Source organism: Trachymyrmex cornetzi, unplaced genomic scaffold, assembly GCF_001594075.2.
Source record: "Trachymyrmex cornetzi isolate Tcor2-1 unplaced genomic scaffold, Tcor1.1 scaffold468, whole genome shotgun sequence".
Lineage (NCBI taxonomy): Eukaryota > Metazoa > Arthropoda > Insecta > Hymenoptera > Formicidae > Trachymyrmex > Trachymyrmex cornetzi.
In genome coordinates, this window is record NW_017299487.1 from 627,828 (window position 1) to 644,020 (window position 16,193).

A 16,193-nucleotide genomic window follows, 5' to 3' on the forward strand; every position below is an offset into this window, starting at 1 on the left:
TATGGTTTTCACCTATCTTTGCGCCGTTCAACGTTGCTTGACTCTCATTAGCCTAATTTAGTCATACTTTTAATTTGATTATATTAAACATTTTTATTAAAAATAGATTATTTATATGTTATTTGTAAAATATGTTTTTTTTTATTTTTTATATAAAATATATAATTTTTGAAATATAAAATATATTGATTCTGTATTGTAAAATAAATAAGAGATTTATTTAACATACAATTAACATAAAACCAGAAACTAAAAAACGACTGAAAATGTCCAACTTGCGTTAACGGTATCTCAGTCACCATTGATCAGAAACACTTCCACAAGCCCTCATTTTTTTCGTTATAACGTCTACTTCTTTTCCCCTAATAACGACAAAAGCGTTGCGACTGATGGAAAAAAAGTTATACGCAAAAAAGTAAAAAGTTGAATTTTTCGCAAATTTTCGGGTCTTCTTTCTGTTTTATTTTTATTCTATCGGTTCTCACGATATCGCAAAAAATTTTCACATATACGTATTCGATAGAAAATTTAATTTCCAACAAAAAAGTTCTCTTCAAATTTTTTTCGTATTTTGCGTCGTTTTCGAGATATATTAAAAATAAAGAAAAGTGACCCTTTCTGTTATCTCCGAAACGCATGGCTCAATTTAATAGCATTTTTTTTGTAACTTATTTAGGAGTTAAGTTTTCGTATGAATCAATAAAATTCCATTAAAGAATTAGTTCCTTTTAAAACCCCCCAGGCAATAGCCTAATATAAATTGATAACGTTATACATATTCTTATTTTAATCTTATATTACTTATTTAACATTTTATTCATTTTATTCTCATATAAATCAATTTAACACGTCGATTTATTAATTTTTAATCTTATTTTTTATTTATTTGTAAACGATTTGGTTTTTTTTACTAGAATATCATGATATTTCGAACTCTGAGAAGCACTCGACAATGTTAAATAGTACTACGTACTACAATTACGCTAATCTTGAATATCCTCTCTTCTATGAATCTTTTGTATAAATAAATATCTTCGTCCATAGTAATCGGTGCGTCATGTATACCATTAAAATCCCAATAACCCGTTTTTATTATATTCAATTGTCGAAAGTTCAAGATTGTTACGTTAAAATCTCGTCGACGACCGTATTCATCAAGTTGCATAATGCCTGTTATCTTTCCTCTCTTTGATATCTGTGTAAGAAAAAATTTCGTACGTTAAAAGTAAACATTTATTTTCTTGCGTTAAAAGTAAATAATAAAAGTTTTGTATTAATTTTTCAATATTTTTTCGCGAATGTTCATTATATGAATACATTGTGTTCAGGTAGTAAACATTGGCTCCGTTATTATGTCAGTCACATTTAATAGATTTAATGTGGCATTAAATTAACTTTGAAGAGTTTATTTTTTTATGCAAGTGTATATAAAAATGTAAGAAAATCATTGTTAATTAAATTACTTTTTTCATAATATATTTTAAGGCTTAAAGCCAAATTATAATTTTTTTATTAAATAAGAAATGATAAAGAAAGACCTCCTCCTTACCTCTCGCATAACGCTAATAATATTAGGTCCTACTTGATACTTTCTAGTACTATTAGTACAAGAAAGTGGTATAGGATCAATGGACATATCTACATTTTCAATATTTCTTGCATTTAGAGTCTCTAATGCTGCATGCAACAAAAATACTGCGTCATAGAGGACCGCTGAATCTAGCTATAACAAAATCGCAAATTAGTTCAAGTAGTTAATTTAATTTTATGTAATTTTTTATTTTGAATTTTTAATATAAAATATCTGTGTCATATAACTCAATTTGAAATGTGAAAACATTACATAGACGTTGATCTGTCTGCTAGAATAAATAAATACTTTTTTTTCTTAAGTGCTTGCGCAACAAAAAATTGCAAAAATATTTTAGTCTTTCGTGAATATTTACTCATTGATATCTATAATAAGTAATAATCTTTTTTTGTTATAATTTTTTACTATCAAATGGCACTGACTGTTTGCAATTATTGGAGCGATTTGTTCGCACTCATTAATTTGCGTGGTCTAGATCTGGCTAGACGCGAGTACTTAAAAATTGTACATATAAATGCAATATAAACTTTTGAGATTACCTTATTGTATATTATATTATGCTTATTGCTGATAATTAAGGAGTATTGTTGAATAAATACCGAATTAATTCCTTTTATGTCATCATTCTCTCTTATGCTCAGTCCAGTGATATTAGAAGTACCATTTATCATTTCGACAATAGGTAGCGTGGATGAATCCTACGATTTAACGGAATGATTATTTCAAAAGCTTGTTTTCTAGCAATTAGAGATGCACAAGAATAACGTATAATATTATGTTTTACCTATTCTAATTTTCCTTAAATGTAATTTTTAAAAGTTTAATTTTTAATTTTTTTAATCATGAATCTTTTTGGTCCTATAATACGTGAAATACGCTTTTGAAAGTATCATGTTGTTATTTTATATAAGGTAAGTGGGGGGAATATGCCATACTTAAGCGAAATTAGATTTTTTAGTAATTATATGTTCAATTTAAAATAACTTTACATACTGATCTTTTTCTTCCATCCTTTATCTATTATTTGTGTATAATTGGAATCGAATGTATTCATTTTTTATTATTAAAAATAAAGAAATACGAAAGTGCTGAAAAATGGGTAATATGTCACCATGAGGATAATATGCCACATACAAAAAAATACTAAGTATAACATTTATTTTGTTTTTTTTATTGCAAGAACACATTATTAATGATTTTTGTGATGAAAATATACATTTGTAACATAATATAGGTAATATAAACAATACAAGGATATAAATATTAACTTCGATAGATTAAGTTATACAACATGTAAAATAAACTTTGAGACATTTTTAATACCATAAATATATCTTTCACCGAACATGAATCCATCTACTGCAACAATTAGATATTATCCAATTACATTTTGGGCCATTTTCAAAAGTAAAAGTATGTAATGTGTAAGTATGAAACGTATAAATAAATATTGGTTTTACTTTATATTTACATAGTATTACAAGAGTAGTCTAAGTTCTAGTCAGTAGTAATCAAGAAAATTCATTAAAATGGATTAAAAACTTATCCTCTATTCAGAATTTTGAATTGAGCAGTAAATTAATATAATACAATAATAAGCAAATAAATAAACATTTAAGTTTATTTATTAAGTATTTGTCAATACGAATATCCCCTGTCACAACGGAATTATGCGGCAAAACGTTTGTTTATAGCGTCCGAACCTACCATATATATGGTATATATTAGAGAAAATGACTACTGGCATTTTACCCCAACAAAAGTAGTGGCATATTGCCCCAAGACGTCATTTCATCTTATGATGAGCCTCTACGACTGTTAAAAAGATGAATCAACGATGTACTGCATATTTTCATTTCAACCTATACACTGATGGATTAACAAGCTAATCGAGCTAAATATTGTGTAATGTTTAAATAATAACTTACATAAAGTACTATAAAAGTTATAAGAAGTACATTTTCGTATACCACGTCGTCATATTTACCTCATAAAACCAATACTGTTGCGAGGAAATTCTTGATACTTATGCAACACGTTAAGCACACAATTGTAAATAATTCTGTGTCACTAACGCAAGCGCTGCTAATCGGTATCATTGTTAAACACAACGAGTGGCATATTCCCCCAACTGGCATATTAGCCGCAGTTACCCTACAGTATATTTAATATACAGTACCAAATATGTAATTACGAAGTCGGAATAATCTGCTAGTAAACTGACTTCCTTTGCTTGATAGAGTACTTTCATGATATTTTCCGGCTTAACATCGATAATTATATTGCACACTGGCAAATAGCGTATCTGTTTAAGCATTGAGCGATAATCCGGCCCTTCGTCAAGCTTCCATGCTGTATGTATAATCGGATCTTTCATGTCTCCTTTTAGAGTCAAAGTCTTCTGAAGGCGCGACAGTCCCTCGTCAGTTTCGTAAATCGCTGCGAATTTTCGCCAGTTCATTGAATCAATGACAGCGGCGATAGCCTGTACATTTTGTTGTTCAAAAATATGTTACAAATATAATAATTGTATTTCGAATGTACAACGTGATAAAATCACGATTTAACTTGTATCTTAGAAAATCAGATTATGTTTAAATCTATTGGGTAATTATTCGGTTTGATTAATTAACTAAATATCCATCTAAAAATCACCATAAAAATAAATTAAATTATTACTTACCATGTTAAACATGTCCAAGTTATCATAGTGTACATATCTACTACTTAGCTGCGAAATGATTCTTTTAAATTGCGACTAACCTGGCTGACTTGTTCACTGGCAGGGAATATGTTTATAGTCATTAATGATGAAGCCTTCTTCTGGTTTTTTTTTCTTTCGTTTTCTCGCCAAACATACTCTATATGCGGAATATCAAATCTCGCAGCAATACTCGCAACTATGCCACTAGTGTACCGACTTGAAGGCCCGAAAATGGCTGCCACACCTTCCTCAAGAAGTTCACAAGCTATGTAGAAAATAATACAATGTCGAATAAGTAAATCAACAAAAGTGTTTAAAATTAGAATAATTATGTAATGTAAAGCCTTCTTCATGAATCTGTTTTTCCCAATTTCCTCGCGTATTTCTATAAAAAAGAATCTTAAAAAAGAATAAATCTCTTGTTCCTTTTCCAATTATAAATATACCTTAATTTTTAATACTCGTCTGAAGTGGGGCCCCAACTTTTGAAAAAATTAACTTACTAAATATCATTCGCTTGTTTATCGTTTGCACATTTCTATGCTATAGAAAGTTAATTTTTTCAAAGATTGAGGATGCCACCTTTTCACGGATTAATTTGATAACATCTTACATTACAATATGTACATTATATATAATTGTAAAGATAGTTTAAAAAGTTTTTTAATTTCTATTCGTGGGAGTTTTTTAATCTCTATTCTTGGGATTAGAATAAGAATGTTATATAGGAAAATAGATTTATAATTATATTAGAAAACATACATGTCAACATTATGGAATAATCATTACTCGGAATAATTGAACTCATCACATACTTACCAGCTATAGCAGTCACAAAGCTATTGGTATTGCCTTCGATGTACTTAATGACTGCTACAAGTTCAAATGCGAGTTTATGGTTTTCGTTTTTTGTGTCAGAGATTGCTTTCGAGAATACAGATTGAAGATGTTCTTCTCCTTTGTGAAAAATTGCTCCTAAAAATGTATTAATAATTGAAAAAATAATTAAAAAATTGATATTATATATACATTTTTTGTAAAGAATAAATATAAATAAATGTGCTGAATTATTAATCAATAAATTTATTAGTAATGTTTATTTAAAATAAAAAGATTTGTATTTATATAATTAATATATAATTTATATAATTAATATATAATATATAATTAATTTTCTAATTATATGTATAAATAATTATTACGTGTATTTGCTTTAATAATAGCTAATACTAGCAGACTCTCTCTATGCATGAGTTTATACAATTTATATTACGCGTATCGGATCAATATTAAGTAACAAGCTCATGTAAACATCGTTAAAAATATTTCTCTTGCGTGACTTTGTGTATATATACTGATATTATTACACTCGAAATTCATTACTAATGAACTTTAATTAAAAATTATTTTATTATAAATATTTTTTACTTTTTTTATATTGATATATTTTTTATGGTAAAGATGCTTTTTCCGTTTTGTTTTAACTATGAATCGACAAAGCATTGTTACCTAGCGTTTTTTAATAACGTAATTTGTCATAAAAAAGAAGAAGATAATTAATAATTTATACATCGGTTTTTAATTAAATTTAATATGTATGTAACAGTCGCCAAATGGAATATTATATTAATCCTAATTGGTATTCGTTATGAAATTATCTGAACTGGTATTTACAAGTCTATTGCACTTTAAATTAATATATTTTTGCTTGAAAGTTAATGTAATTAAACGGTTTTTTATTCAAATGAAAATAAAAATTCGGGGAATAATATTATATAACTTAAAATTGTATAATGTTGTGAAAAATATTTGTTATAAACAATTTTTCGTAATGTAGTTTGAAGAAGTGGGTCTTCGCAAATACTGATTTGGTTTAAAATACTTTTTACATTTATGTAGTATCAGTAGAGTAGATTATCAGTAGTAGAGATTTCAGTCTTTGCTTCTGTCGTTGAAAGATTCTTTTGAACATAAAATTTTCTCGTATCGAGCTATATGCTTTCTAGAATTTATTAATTTTGTAAAAAAAGATTTTACCGATTTTTATTGGTCGCATCTGACCAAAGATACATAATGTTGTCACTAATAAAACTGATACAATCGAAAACAGACACTGTAGTGGATCCATTTTAATAAATAATATGTAAAACACAAGGACGAATTTATTCGAAATATATTGCACTTGTTAATTAAGGCATAAATAGTGTAATACAACGCGATGTCAAATATGCGTGTGCATTTGTACGTCAAGCTTCGTATACTGCAATACTCTAACTAAATAATTAACGTATAAGAGCTAAAAATGTATAAGACGTGTTGATTTTAGATTTTTTTATCGTACGTAGGTAATTCCTGCTTTCTATCTCTTTAGATGATATGTTAATTCTTCGTTTTTTTAGATTTTTTTAGTTTTAACGATTGTTAAGTGGATAATGACACCAGCAGGATTATTATTCAATCCACGATGCAGTTTAGTTGTGATATTATTGTTTTAGTTTAAATTTATAATTATTTTAAGTCTGACAGTAAAATATTCGCAGTTTATATAAATGAAAGATGTTTTTGGAATTTACATTTAAAAATACTATTAGGCAAATCTTAAGATCTTATGTACCTCAACTATATTGTCATTTTCTAACTTATTTGGTAATTATTTAGAATACCCCTCCCCCTCCAATCTCAAATCTTATTAAAAATACACTTATTCGATGTGTTTTCACACAAAACGAAAGAATCTGGCAAAAAAAATGCGGCGGTCGTCCTCGTGAATCGAGTTTTTAAGAGTTAAAGTTGGAGATTTTAGAGTCTAAAGTCTCTAACTTTAACTCTTAAAAACTCGATTCACGAGGCCGACCGCCGCGTTTTTTTGCCAGATTCTTTCGTTTTGAGTGAAAACACGTCGATTAAGTGTATTTTTATTAAAATTTGAGATGACGCGGAGATATTCTAAATAATTACTCTACTAAAAAAAAAGTTTTATTTAAATACATTCTAACGATACAGAATACTTTTAATCTGTGTCATGCTTTACTTATAGAAATGAAAATTAATGTTATAAAATTATTTTTGTTAAATCTTAAGCATGCATGCTTTTAATAAGGATCTCATGATCGACTCGATTGAAGTCTAAATATCTACAGTTGATGAAGCAAATCCGATTTTTGCTTGTTGGCGAACTACACTTATGTTAACTGTTGTACAAGATGGTTAACATTTTAAAATAATATTACAGAAGAGAGGTATATATACAGAGATGACTGACACAATCGTTTAGCTTAGTGAATACATCAACCCATGGTTAATACACATCTTTAAACACATTTATATACTTCACCTATTTATATATTTATTTAATGAATTAGTGCTTTCAATGTAGGTATCCTTATATTATTTAAAAAAATTCGTAGTTAAACTTAAATTCTTTTGGCAATAATTTATTAATTTCATGATCATCACACACACATTTGTACTATTATGGTTTTTATCGAATTTACCAAACACATCAATATAAAAAAAAGAATCAGCAATAGATCAAGCGCTGTCAAATCCATCCTTCCTAGAACTTATGTTACTGTTGCTGCTTTTGGCAATTTTAACCGGTTTCGTAAATGCGAAGATGTTGACGGCAAATTTCAACTCGGCAACTAGCACTTCCCACATTGTGATCTGTACGAAAGATAATAATTAAGTTCCTCTTTAGTATATATCACAATGATGTAGTAACTGTCTTATTAAATTTAAGTTTGGTATATAATACATACACTTAAAATGTGCGTATTGTGGATTTTGTTTCACAATTTAATTTACCATAAAAAGAAAGAAATTTCATATTGTACTGTTAAGTTCTTGAGTGCTTTACTTCGTTAAAAGGAAGAAAATTAATTTACTTTATTTAATATTTTAATACTTAATTTATCACAAAATTAATAATAAACACGATAAAATGAAGATTTACCTTCTCTGTAACAGCGACTTTACGTACATTCCACAGAAATTCGCAAATTGCGGTAAAGAACGAAGCGCCACAACCATACATTAGAATGAAGAATACACCTCTGAGGCTTGCCATCCCTAATTGGTTTGTGCTTTCATTATTTTCCATTTCATCTTTTTTGCACAAACCTCCTCCTCTTTCTTGCCACCACTTTTTTTTGAGTGCCTTCAGTTTATCTTCCTTTTTTAACACTCGGATCGCACGGTTAATAAATTCTCTGTATCGAGAATCTGCAGAAGAGATGCAAGAGAAATGGTTTATATAAAGAAATGAAGAAATATAATATTGGTATTGTAGTGAAGTTATAATATTACTGCGTGGCATAGCAATGCCATAGCCTCTGTTATCGAACACACTGCCTATTTTAATTAGGTTGCATTGGCGCTCCGTAATGTATTCAATAGCGTCACTTTCCATAAGAAAAGCATATCGTCCTTTGCCGTGGATAACTCGGCTGATGTCTGGAATGTATTATATAATAGAAAATTAATATAGATATTTGAAAAACAAAATTCAAAAGAAAAAATTTGTTTTTTCGAATAATGTAACCCTTTTTAAAAAAGAAGGTTTCTTATGCATTTTTCACGTATTTTTCAAGTTGGTGATGCATGTTCGATTTTGGAATTGCGCACCTTCTTCATAACTTGATGTGAATACGCTTGGCCTAGAATTCGCCATTGCAATCCATATTTGTTTGTACGTTAAGTACTTTGAATTCTACAATTTAATAATATCGAATCATATCTGTAAGTTATTTTCATATTGAGCTAAAATATGATCATAAATAAGCTACTAATGTACTTCGAAGAATGTTGCTGTTATGCCATCCTCTAGTGCACCATATTTAATTTTTGTCTGTTTGGGTAGATCCTCAATTCCTTTAACAGGTATTTTGTCCATATTGAGAAAGGCAGCTTGATTCGCTGTATATGAGCTGTATATGATCAAAGTAAAGAACCACCATATACATGCAAGCATGCGCAGAGATGATGCTCTACAATGAAAGTGATTTTATGTATAAATACTATAATAATTTAAAACATTTAACTCTTGGTTAAAAAAATAATTTCTTCAAAATTAAAAATGTATGTTTATTAATTATAATGATATATCATATTAAAGCTTACTTGGGCCGTATGTTTGAACCTCGTTGCATAAAAGAACCAATAGTCAAGTAGAACGAATTTTTGAAGTTAAAATTATTTTCTTCAGGATCGGCATTGCATAGAAGATGCGGATTGTTCCACTTACCAGGTGTCATTCTCGACAAAGAATTTAAATTTACGAAATACAAGACACATTTTTTTAACGATTATGTTCACTCTACTAATTTTAGATCATTTTAAGAGATATTAATTTGAGAAGAATAATTTTTATTACATTTTTATTACATTCAAAATTATGCAGTATTTTGTCTCTAAAAATCTTACTTTGCCTGAAGAAATAACATTATCGATGCGACGATACAAGCAATAGCCATGGAAAGCCATACTTCTATAGAGAAAGGCATCAAAACTGGGAAAAAAGATGACATTTGTTTTTCCGGTTTGGTCAATATAATGCTGAAACCTAATTTAAAACAAAGTTGGAATACTGTCATTAATATAGTCTAAAATTTAATTATTTATTTTTACAATATCACGGAAAAAAAATTGTTGCAGCAGCAAGAATTTGCGTGTGGTAGCTAAATTCGTAACATATAGATACCTGACGTCGTATCTGCGAGGTCTAATTTCCATTAGCTGTGAGGCCTAAATATTATCATTGTAACAGACAAGCATTTTTCTATTATGTCGATCTATTGATCATTGCAGCAAACATTTTCTGTGTAGCAGACAATTTGATAGCAAGTATAGTTTCAGTAAACCATATTTAGGTGTGATAAAGACAATTTTCTTTTACACGGACATATCCGATAATTATGACAACGAACTTCATGCTGTTAAATAATTGATCTGTAACAGACATGCATACTTTGCTACAGGGGTAGGCAGTATTTGAAATACAATGTATTTAAATACGTATTTAAATACATTTTTGTATTTTGTATTTAAATACTTTTTTGGAGGGTATTTTGTATTTTGTATTTAAATACTTTTTTCTTTGAGTATTTTGTATTTAAATTTGTTGTAAATACTAAATACATCAGATCCTCGGTGGTACCCTGGAATCCGGGATCAAAAGCTAGAGAGCCTATATCGAAGAGTTATCCAATCAACGTATTGCTTTTCCAGAAATACGTTTATTGGATATCGCGTCGCGCATCGCGCTGGTGTGCTGGAGCCATAGCTCTAACCTTTTCTGAGCGCCATTGTGCCCCAAGCCAATTAGCGCGATTCGAATCACAATGAGTTGACTGTTGGTGACTCTCTTATTAGTGGCTTTCTTTCTAGACCTAAGTCGTGCTGATATAAGTATGATACCGATACACAATGTTGAACTTAATTATTAAACACTGTGACACTGGCATAACGCATACAGTACAGGCCGCAGCACACACTCTTGCACAACGCATAATGCATAGTGCATGAAGGAATCAACTAATCAAAATTTTTCTTTTCCATGTAATGGGAGGAAAGGAAAGATTCTGATTAGTTGATTCGCTTATGCACTATGCATTATGCGTTATGCAAGAGTGTGTGCTGCGGCCTTAAGACTTCGAAAGAAAGCCACTAAGTTATAATAATATATAGTTTCTAAGTTTAATTTTATTTGCAAATGCAAACAAAACCAAAGATATTTTGTTTCGTTTTAAAGTGTGTAAATAAAATCGGAAAAATGTATTATGTTATTATGTATTTATATATACATTTATAAATTTGCAAATTTATAAATTTGTTTCAAATGTATATTTTCTTTAAATATAATATGTTTTAAAAGGTATTTCGTATTTAAAAGCGATTTTAATGTATTTTTCCCACCCCTGCATTAAATAAGTTTAAATACAATTGGAAAAAAGAGTTTTATATTTAAAAAAGAATAAAAGAAACTATATATTTAAATACATTTTTTTTAGTATTTTGTATATTGTATTTAAATACAATTTTTGTGAGTATTTTGTATTTTGTATTTAAATACATTTTTTTGAGTATTTTGCTAGATACCACCACCCCTGCTTTGCTATCACGTCCTTATATTAGCTACAGCAGCAAATTCTTTGTATGTATTAACGAATTTCATAGCTATAGTAGCTAATTCAATTTCAGCTAATCAGAATTAGATGCAACACTTTTTTTTTCCGTAATCTTAATATGTTTAATTTATTTTTGGATTCTCTAGAATTTATAAGTAATGAATAAAACGAATTCTAGCAATATTATAATATTTTTTTGTATGTTATCCTTTTTAATGGTTAATAATATATTATTATCAGTATTTACCAGAGGTCATGAAAGGTAAACTGAAATCCACCACGGTCTCGCGATGGGATGTTATTGTCGTTAAATATTATGTCGTTAAATCGGATACAGTAAAATCGGCTTCCTGAAATTTTTGAGAAATAGATCATAAATAACAGATTACTTACTGAAAAGTAGAGCAAACTCGAACTATTTTTTGTTATCACAATAAGTAGGGAAATCTTGTAAAATGAAGGTGATGAACAATTAACGTGGATTTTAAATAAAAGGTGGATTATTACATTCAAAAAAATACTATTACTAATTTAATTGTAATACGAAAACAATCAATTGATTTACATGTTTCTGTTTTGTCTTTTCATAAAAGAAAATTTTTTTTACTTTACTTTGGCGCCAAAATGAGGTGATAGAAATAAATTAAGAAAAAACCCTTTTTTAAGCAAAAGTTCTTGCACGGAAAATACAATTTTATTGAAATATTAAAAAATTTAGTTAGATGCAAATCTGAAAATAATTTTAACGTGACCATCAAAGTAATTAGATATGTAGTATCAAACATGATTAGCAATGCTGTAAGATGTTTTAATGTTCCAGGAATCAATTTAAATCTTCTACATAATTATTTTGACAATCTAACGAAATTATTTTTAGATTTTATACCTAGCAAAATTTTTAGATATTTTAACAAATCATTTTTTCCCTCTGTAAGATGCAAAATGTTTTACTTACATAATTTAGAATGCTCCTGATTAGACCATTCCAAGTCCTCGTTTCTGGATTATAACTGCCATATCCATCAGTTACGAGTTGGAAAATTACGCCTTTAAAATCTAGATATTCTGCAATTGCATTAACCAGATCGATGCAATAACCTTCATAGCGTTTTTGATCAATTAATACTCCTCGCGTTGAACCATCGATCACTTCCATAATGTAGGGTGCATTCTGAATCGGAGGAAGTTATTACATATTTTATATTTCCAAAAATATTTGTATAATTTATACTTAGTGAATTCTGACTACTATAAATAAAAAGAAGATCTAAGAGAGAGGATACTCGTAGAACAATTATATGTAACTTGGTTTAATTCGTTCGTTATTGCCATTAGTAGTATACGATATTTCTGTTTTTATACTAATTAAAAGAAATCATACTTATCTGTATTGAAGCATTAAAGTAATATTATTAAACGCGATATTGTTTTTTCTTCAATTTGCTCTTTTCTGTAGTTATTAATAATTTCTTTCTTAAATTAATGGTAATAGCGGACTAGTTAAATGAATGAAGTTAGAGGGAAGTCGTCTATATCGTACCCCCTAACGTTTAAACAAAATTGTAAACAAAAGTACTGAAGATATCAGAATATTCCTGTAGTTATATTAAATCTTTGATTCATTGGCAATAAAACAAAACGATACTTTTGCGAAAATAAACATTAAATTATTGTTTAAATTAGATTTTTAAAAAAAGTAGCTTTCGGTATGATTTGGAGACCGGGTCGTTAAATTGTACCACCTGGTTCCTAAATCATACTTCTAATATAGCAAACAAGCTGACATTGCTTATTGTCATTTTGATATTAAAATAACATCTTTAACATCAAAATGATGGTAAATAACGTCAGTTTGTTTACTGGGAAAATAAATAAAATTAATTTTAAAACTCATTTATTAATAAATTTATTTTTAATTTCAAATTTAGTAGGGTAACTCCGGTATATAAGCCGCACTTATCAGAAACTTATTAAGTAATTTATTAAGTAATTTATTAAGTATTATCTACTAAGTTTTAAAATAAACGAACTATACTATATCAGTAAAAACTTTTTACTGTCTACTGTTATGAAAAAAATGTTGGAAATCCGAAATATTTTTATTTCGTATTAAAAAATGATCTTTTTTAAATCCTTGCATTTTTGCCGTATATTCCATAGGGGTGGGATATACGGCTACTCATAGGAGGAGGGGGAGTATGTATGACTCATAAAAAATTTACAAATCACGCATAAATAAAACCTAAAATGACACAATAACTTATAAAATGCGTTTATAAAGTTTTATTAAGTAATAAGAATGATAAATATGTATATGAAGTAATAAATAATAATTACAATCTCCCCAGATGTATTACAAGTGTTACGACATGAGGTACATATTTTATGTAATGCGTTTATTGTATTTAGTACATTGAATTCAATCTGTGCACTTTGTATGTTTTGGACATAAATCCCGCCTGTTAAAAATGCCATATATCCTAAACAGATGGGATATACAAGACAACAAACTAGATAAAGAATACAAGAGCAAAATACTTGTACTTTTTATTATACAATATGCTTTACTATTCCTCTACACTCATGTATCATGAAATAACCATTAAGTTTTTTGTACGTTCTACAGTAATCATTTTATGTAGATCATAATTTATGATGGAGCTACTTAACACAGTGACAAATCGATTCAACTCACGATAATTTCATTAATATTAATAGTAAGAAACTGAAATCATAAAACAATATTAATATAACATAAAGGCATGTAACAGAGTACTTGCGGTGAAATTACCCTCACTCCTTCTATTTTTTCTGACTTCTGCGGCGTAAATCTCAGGGCGGCATATTTGCCGGAGTTACCCTATACATATTTAAGCGGATATAATAAAAACTTTTCTATTATAAAAACAGAAATTAGACTCTGTTTTTTAAACTTATTTAAGAAAATAAAGTAAAAAGCAATACTTAAATTGATTTAAGCTATCATTGCACTATATTTCAGAATATTAAAATCTCAGATATTTTGAAAAAATAAATTTTGGAAATAAAATTATTTACGAATTTTTCCGTACACAATAGAAAAGATTCAATAGAAAGACTCAATAGAAAAGATTCAAGAGAAAGACTCAATAGAAAAATTTAATAGAAATACTTAATAGTTGATAAGTAATCACTTTCTTGAGCGCTTATTTAAACAGTTTTGGTAAATGTCAGGATTGTCACTACAGGTTTCATGCAACCACTTACAGCATTTGACACAATGAATCTAGTCCACTGTAGGTCTTTTTTTTATCATAATAGTAACTTCCACATATTGCTCGCGTCACTTGCGAAAATCGTACCGGTACAATATAAAGACCAGCGACAAGTTACCCAACTCCCTCTATTTTTATAAATTTGCCAATAGCAACATAACTTACAAATATTATGCTAATTTGATGCTATACTCTCGAAAAGAGTTTAAATATCAATTATAACCCTGAAGGACACTATAATTCAATTACTCACCTTGTACTGATAACACCTTAGGAGGTAAATTGTATCAAAACTTAGATCAGACACCGAACAAAATCAATTTTCAATGTTACTCGTAAACAGACGCCTCGAAGACAAAATAAAAATGATAGTTCTTAATCCATATTATCAGCGTCACATTAGTGTAATTATCTTCAAAAAAAAATATTTTGTTTAAAAAATACAATAAAGATACGATTTAACCGTCGGTACGACTTAGCCAACTCTCCCCTACATATAATTATTCTACGAGTATCCTCTCTCTTAGCTCTTCTTTTTAATTATAAATTTACAAGATATAATTCTAATATTTAATGGCTAACCACATATAATCTTAATGTCAGGATTATAATTAATATGTTAACTACGTACTACGATTACGCTAATCTTGAATATTCTCTCTCGTACGAATCTTTTGTATAAATACATATCTTCCTCTATCGTAATCATTGCTTCATGTATACCATTAAAGTCCCAATAACCCATTTTTATTGTATTCAATTGTCCAAAGTTCAAGATTGTTACATTAAAATCTCGTCGACGACCGTATTCATCAAGTTGCATAATGCCTGTTATCTTTCCTCTCTTTGATATTTGTGTAAGAAAAAATTTCGTACGTTGAAAGTAAAATTTATTTTTTTGCGTTAAAAGTAAATAATACAGATTTTGTAATTTTTTCAATATTTTTTCGCGAATGTTCATTATTTGAATACATTGTGTTCAGGTAATAAACATTGTCGCCCCCCGTTATTATGTCAGTCATATTTAATAGATTTAATGCAGCATTAAACTAACCCTTGAACACCACCGTGGGTTACGGTAACCCAGTCCGTTTGAAAAAATTCGTGGCGTTTATGAACGATCAGAAATATGGAGTAGGAACAAGGGGAGGAAAAAACTTTTGCGTTCCTACTACAAATCCCTCGTAACCTCAGCGTGCACGAACCAGTCGAGATAGAACGCCATGAACTTACTGTGTGGGTTACGCTAACCCTATGTGTTTATTACGTCTTTATTTCGAAATGAAATTGTAAGTAAATATACGAACAAGATTGCGAATTCAAATCGAAGAATTCATGAAACACACAGAAACACATTCCAGAAAATCAAGATCCGCGCAATATATTAGCTGTAAACAAAATAGAAAAATAAAGAAGATGTTCATTCTGTCCAGGGACTTTAGATAGGTAAACTTATTACATATGTTTGCAGTGCCAACAGCCAATGTGTAGGGAACATGTCGCAAAAATTTGTTTCG

At 28.8% G+C, this 16,193-nt stretch overlaps 2 protein-coding genes across 2 annotated transcripts in view; both read right to left on the reverse strand.

The window, feature by feature from the left end:
* LOC108764932 (glutamate receptor ionotropic, kainate 2-like) overlaps window positions 1-6,426 on the reverse strand; it is a 13,091-nt gene extending 6,665 nt beyond the window's left edge. The window contains 7 exon segments of the mRNA XM_018513338.1: window positions 974-1,195; window positions 1,550-1,723; window positions 2,191-2,289; window positions 3,771-4,076; window positions 4,355-4,560; window positions 5,115-5,270; window positions 6,333-6,426. Coding sequence (XP_018368840.1) covers window positions 974-1,195; window positions 1,550-1,723; window positions 2,191-2,289; window positions 3,771-4,076; window positions 4,355-4,560; window positions 5,115-5,270; window positions 6,333-6,423 — 1,254 coding nt within the window. The 5' untranslated portion in view covers window positions 6,424-6,426.
* Window positions 6,427-7,826: 1,400 nt separating this feature from the next.
* LOC108764933 (glutamate receptor ionotropic, kainate 2-like) overlaps window positions 7,827-16,193 on the reverse strand; it is a 21,093-nt gene continuing 12,726 nt past the window's right edge. The window contains 10 exon segments of the mRNA XM_018513339.1: window positions 7,827-7,961; window positions 8,251-8,519; window positions 8,604-8,750; window positions 8,922-9,006; window positions 9,091-9,283; window positions 9,417-9,551; window positions 9,720-9,858; window positions 11,670-11,772; window positions 12,378-12,593; window positions 15,308-15,531. Coding sequence (XP_018368841.1) covers window positions 7,827-7,961; window positions 8,251-8,519; window positions 8,604-8,750; window positions 8,922-9,006; window positions 9,091-9,283; window positions 9,417-9,551; window positions 9,720-9,858; window positions 11,670-11,772; window positions 12,378-12,593; window positions 15,308-15,531 — 1,646 coding nt within the window.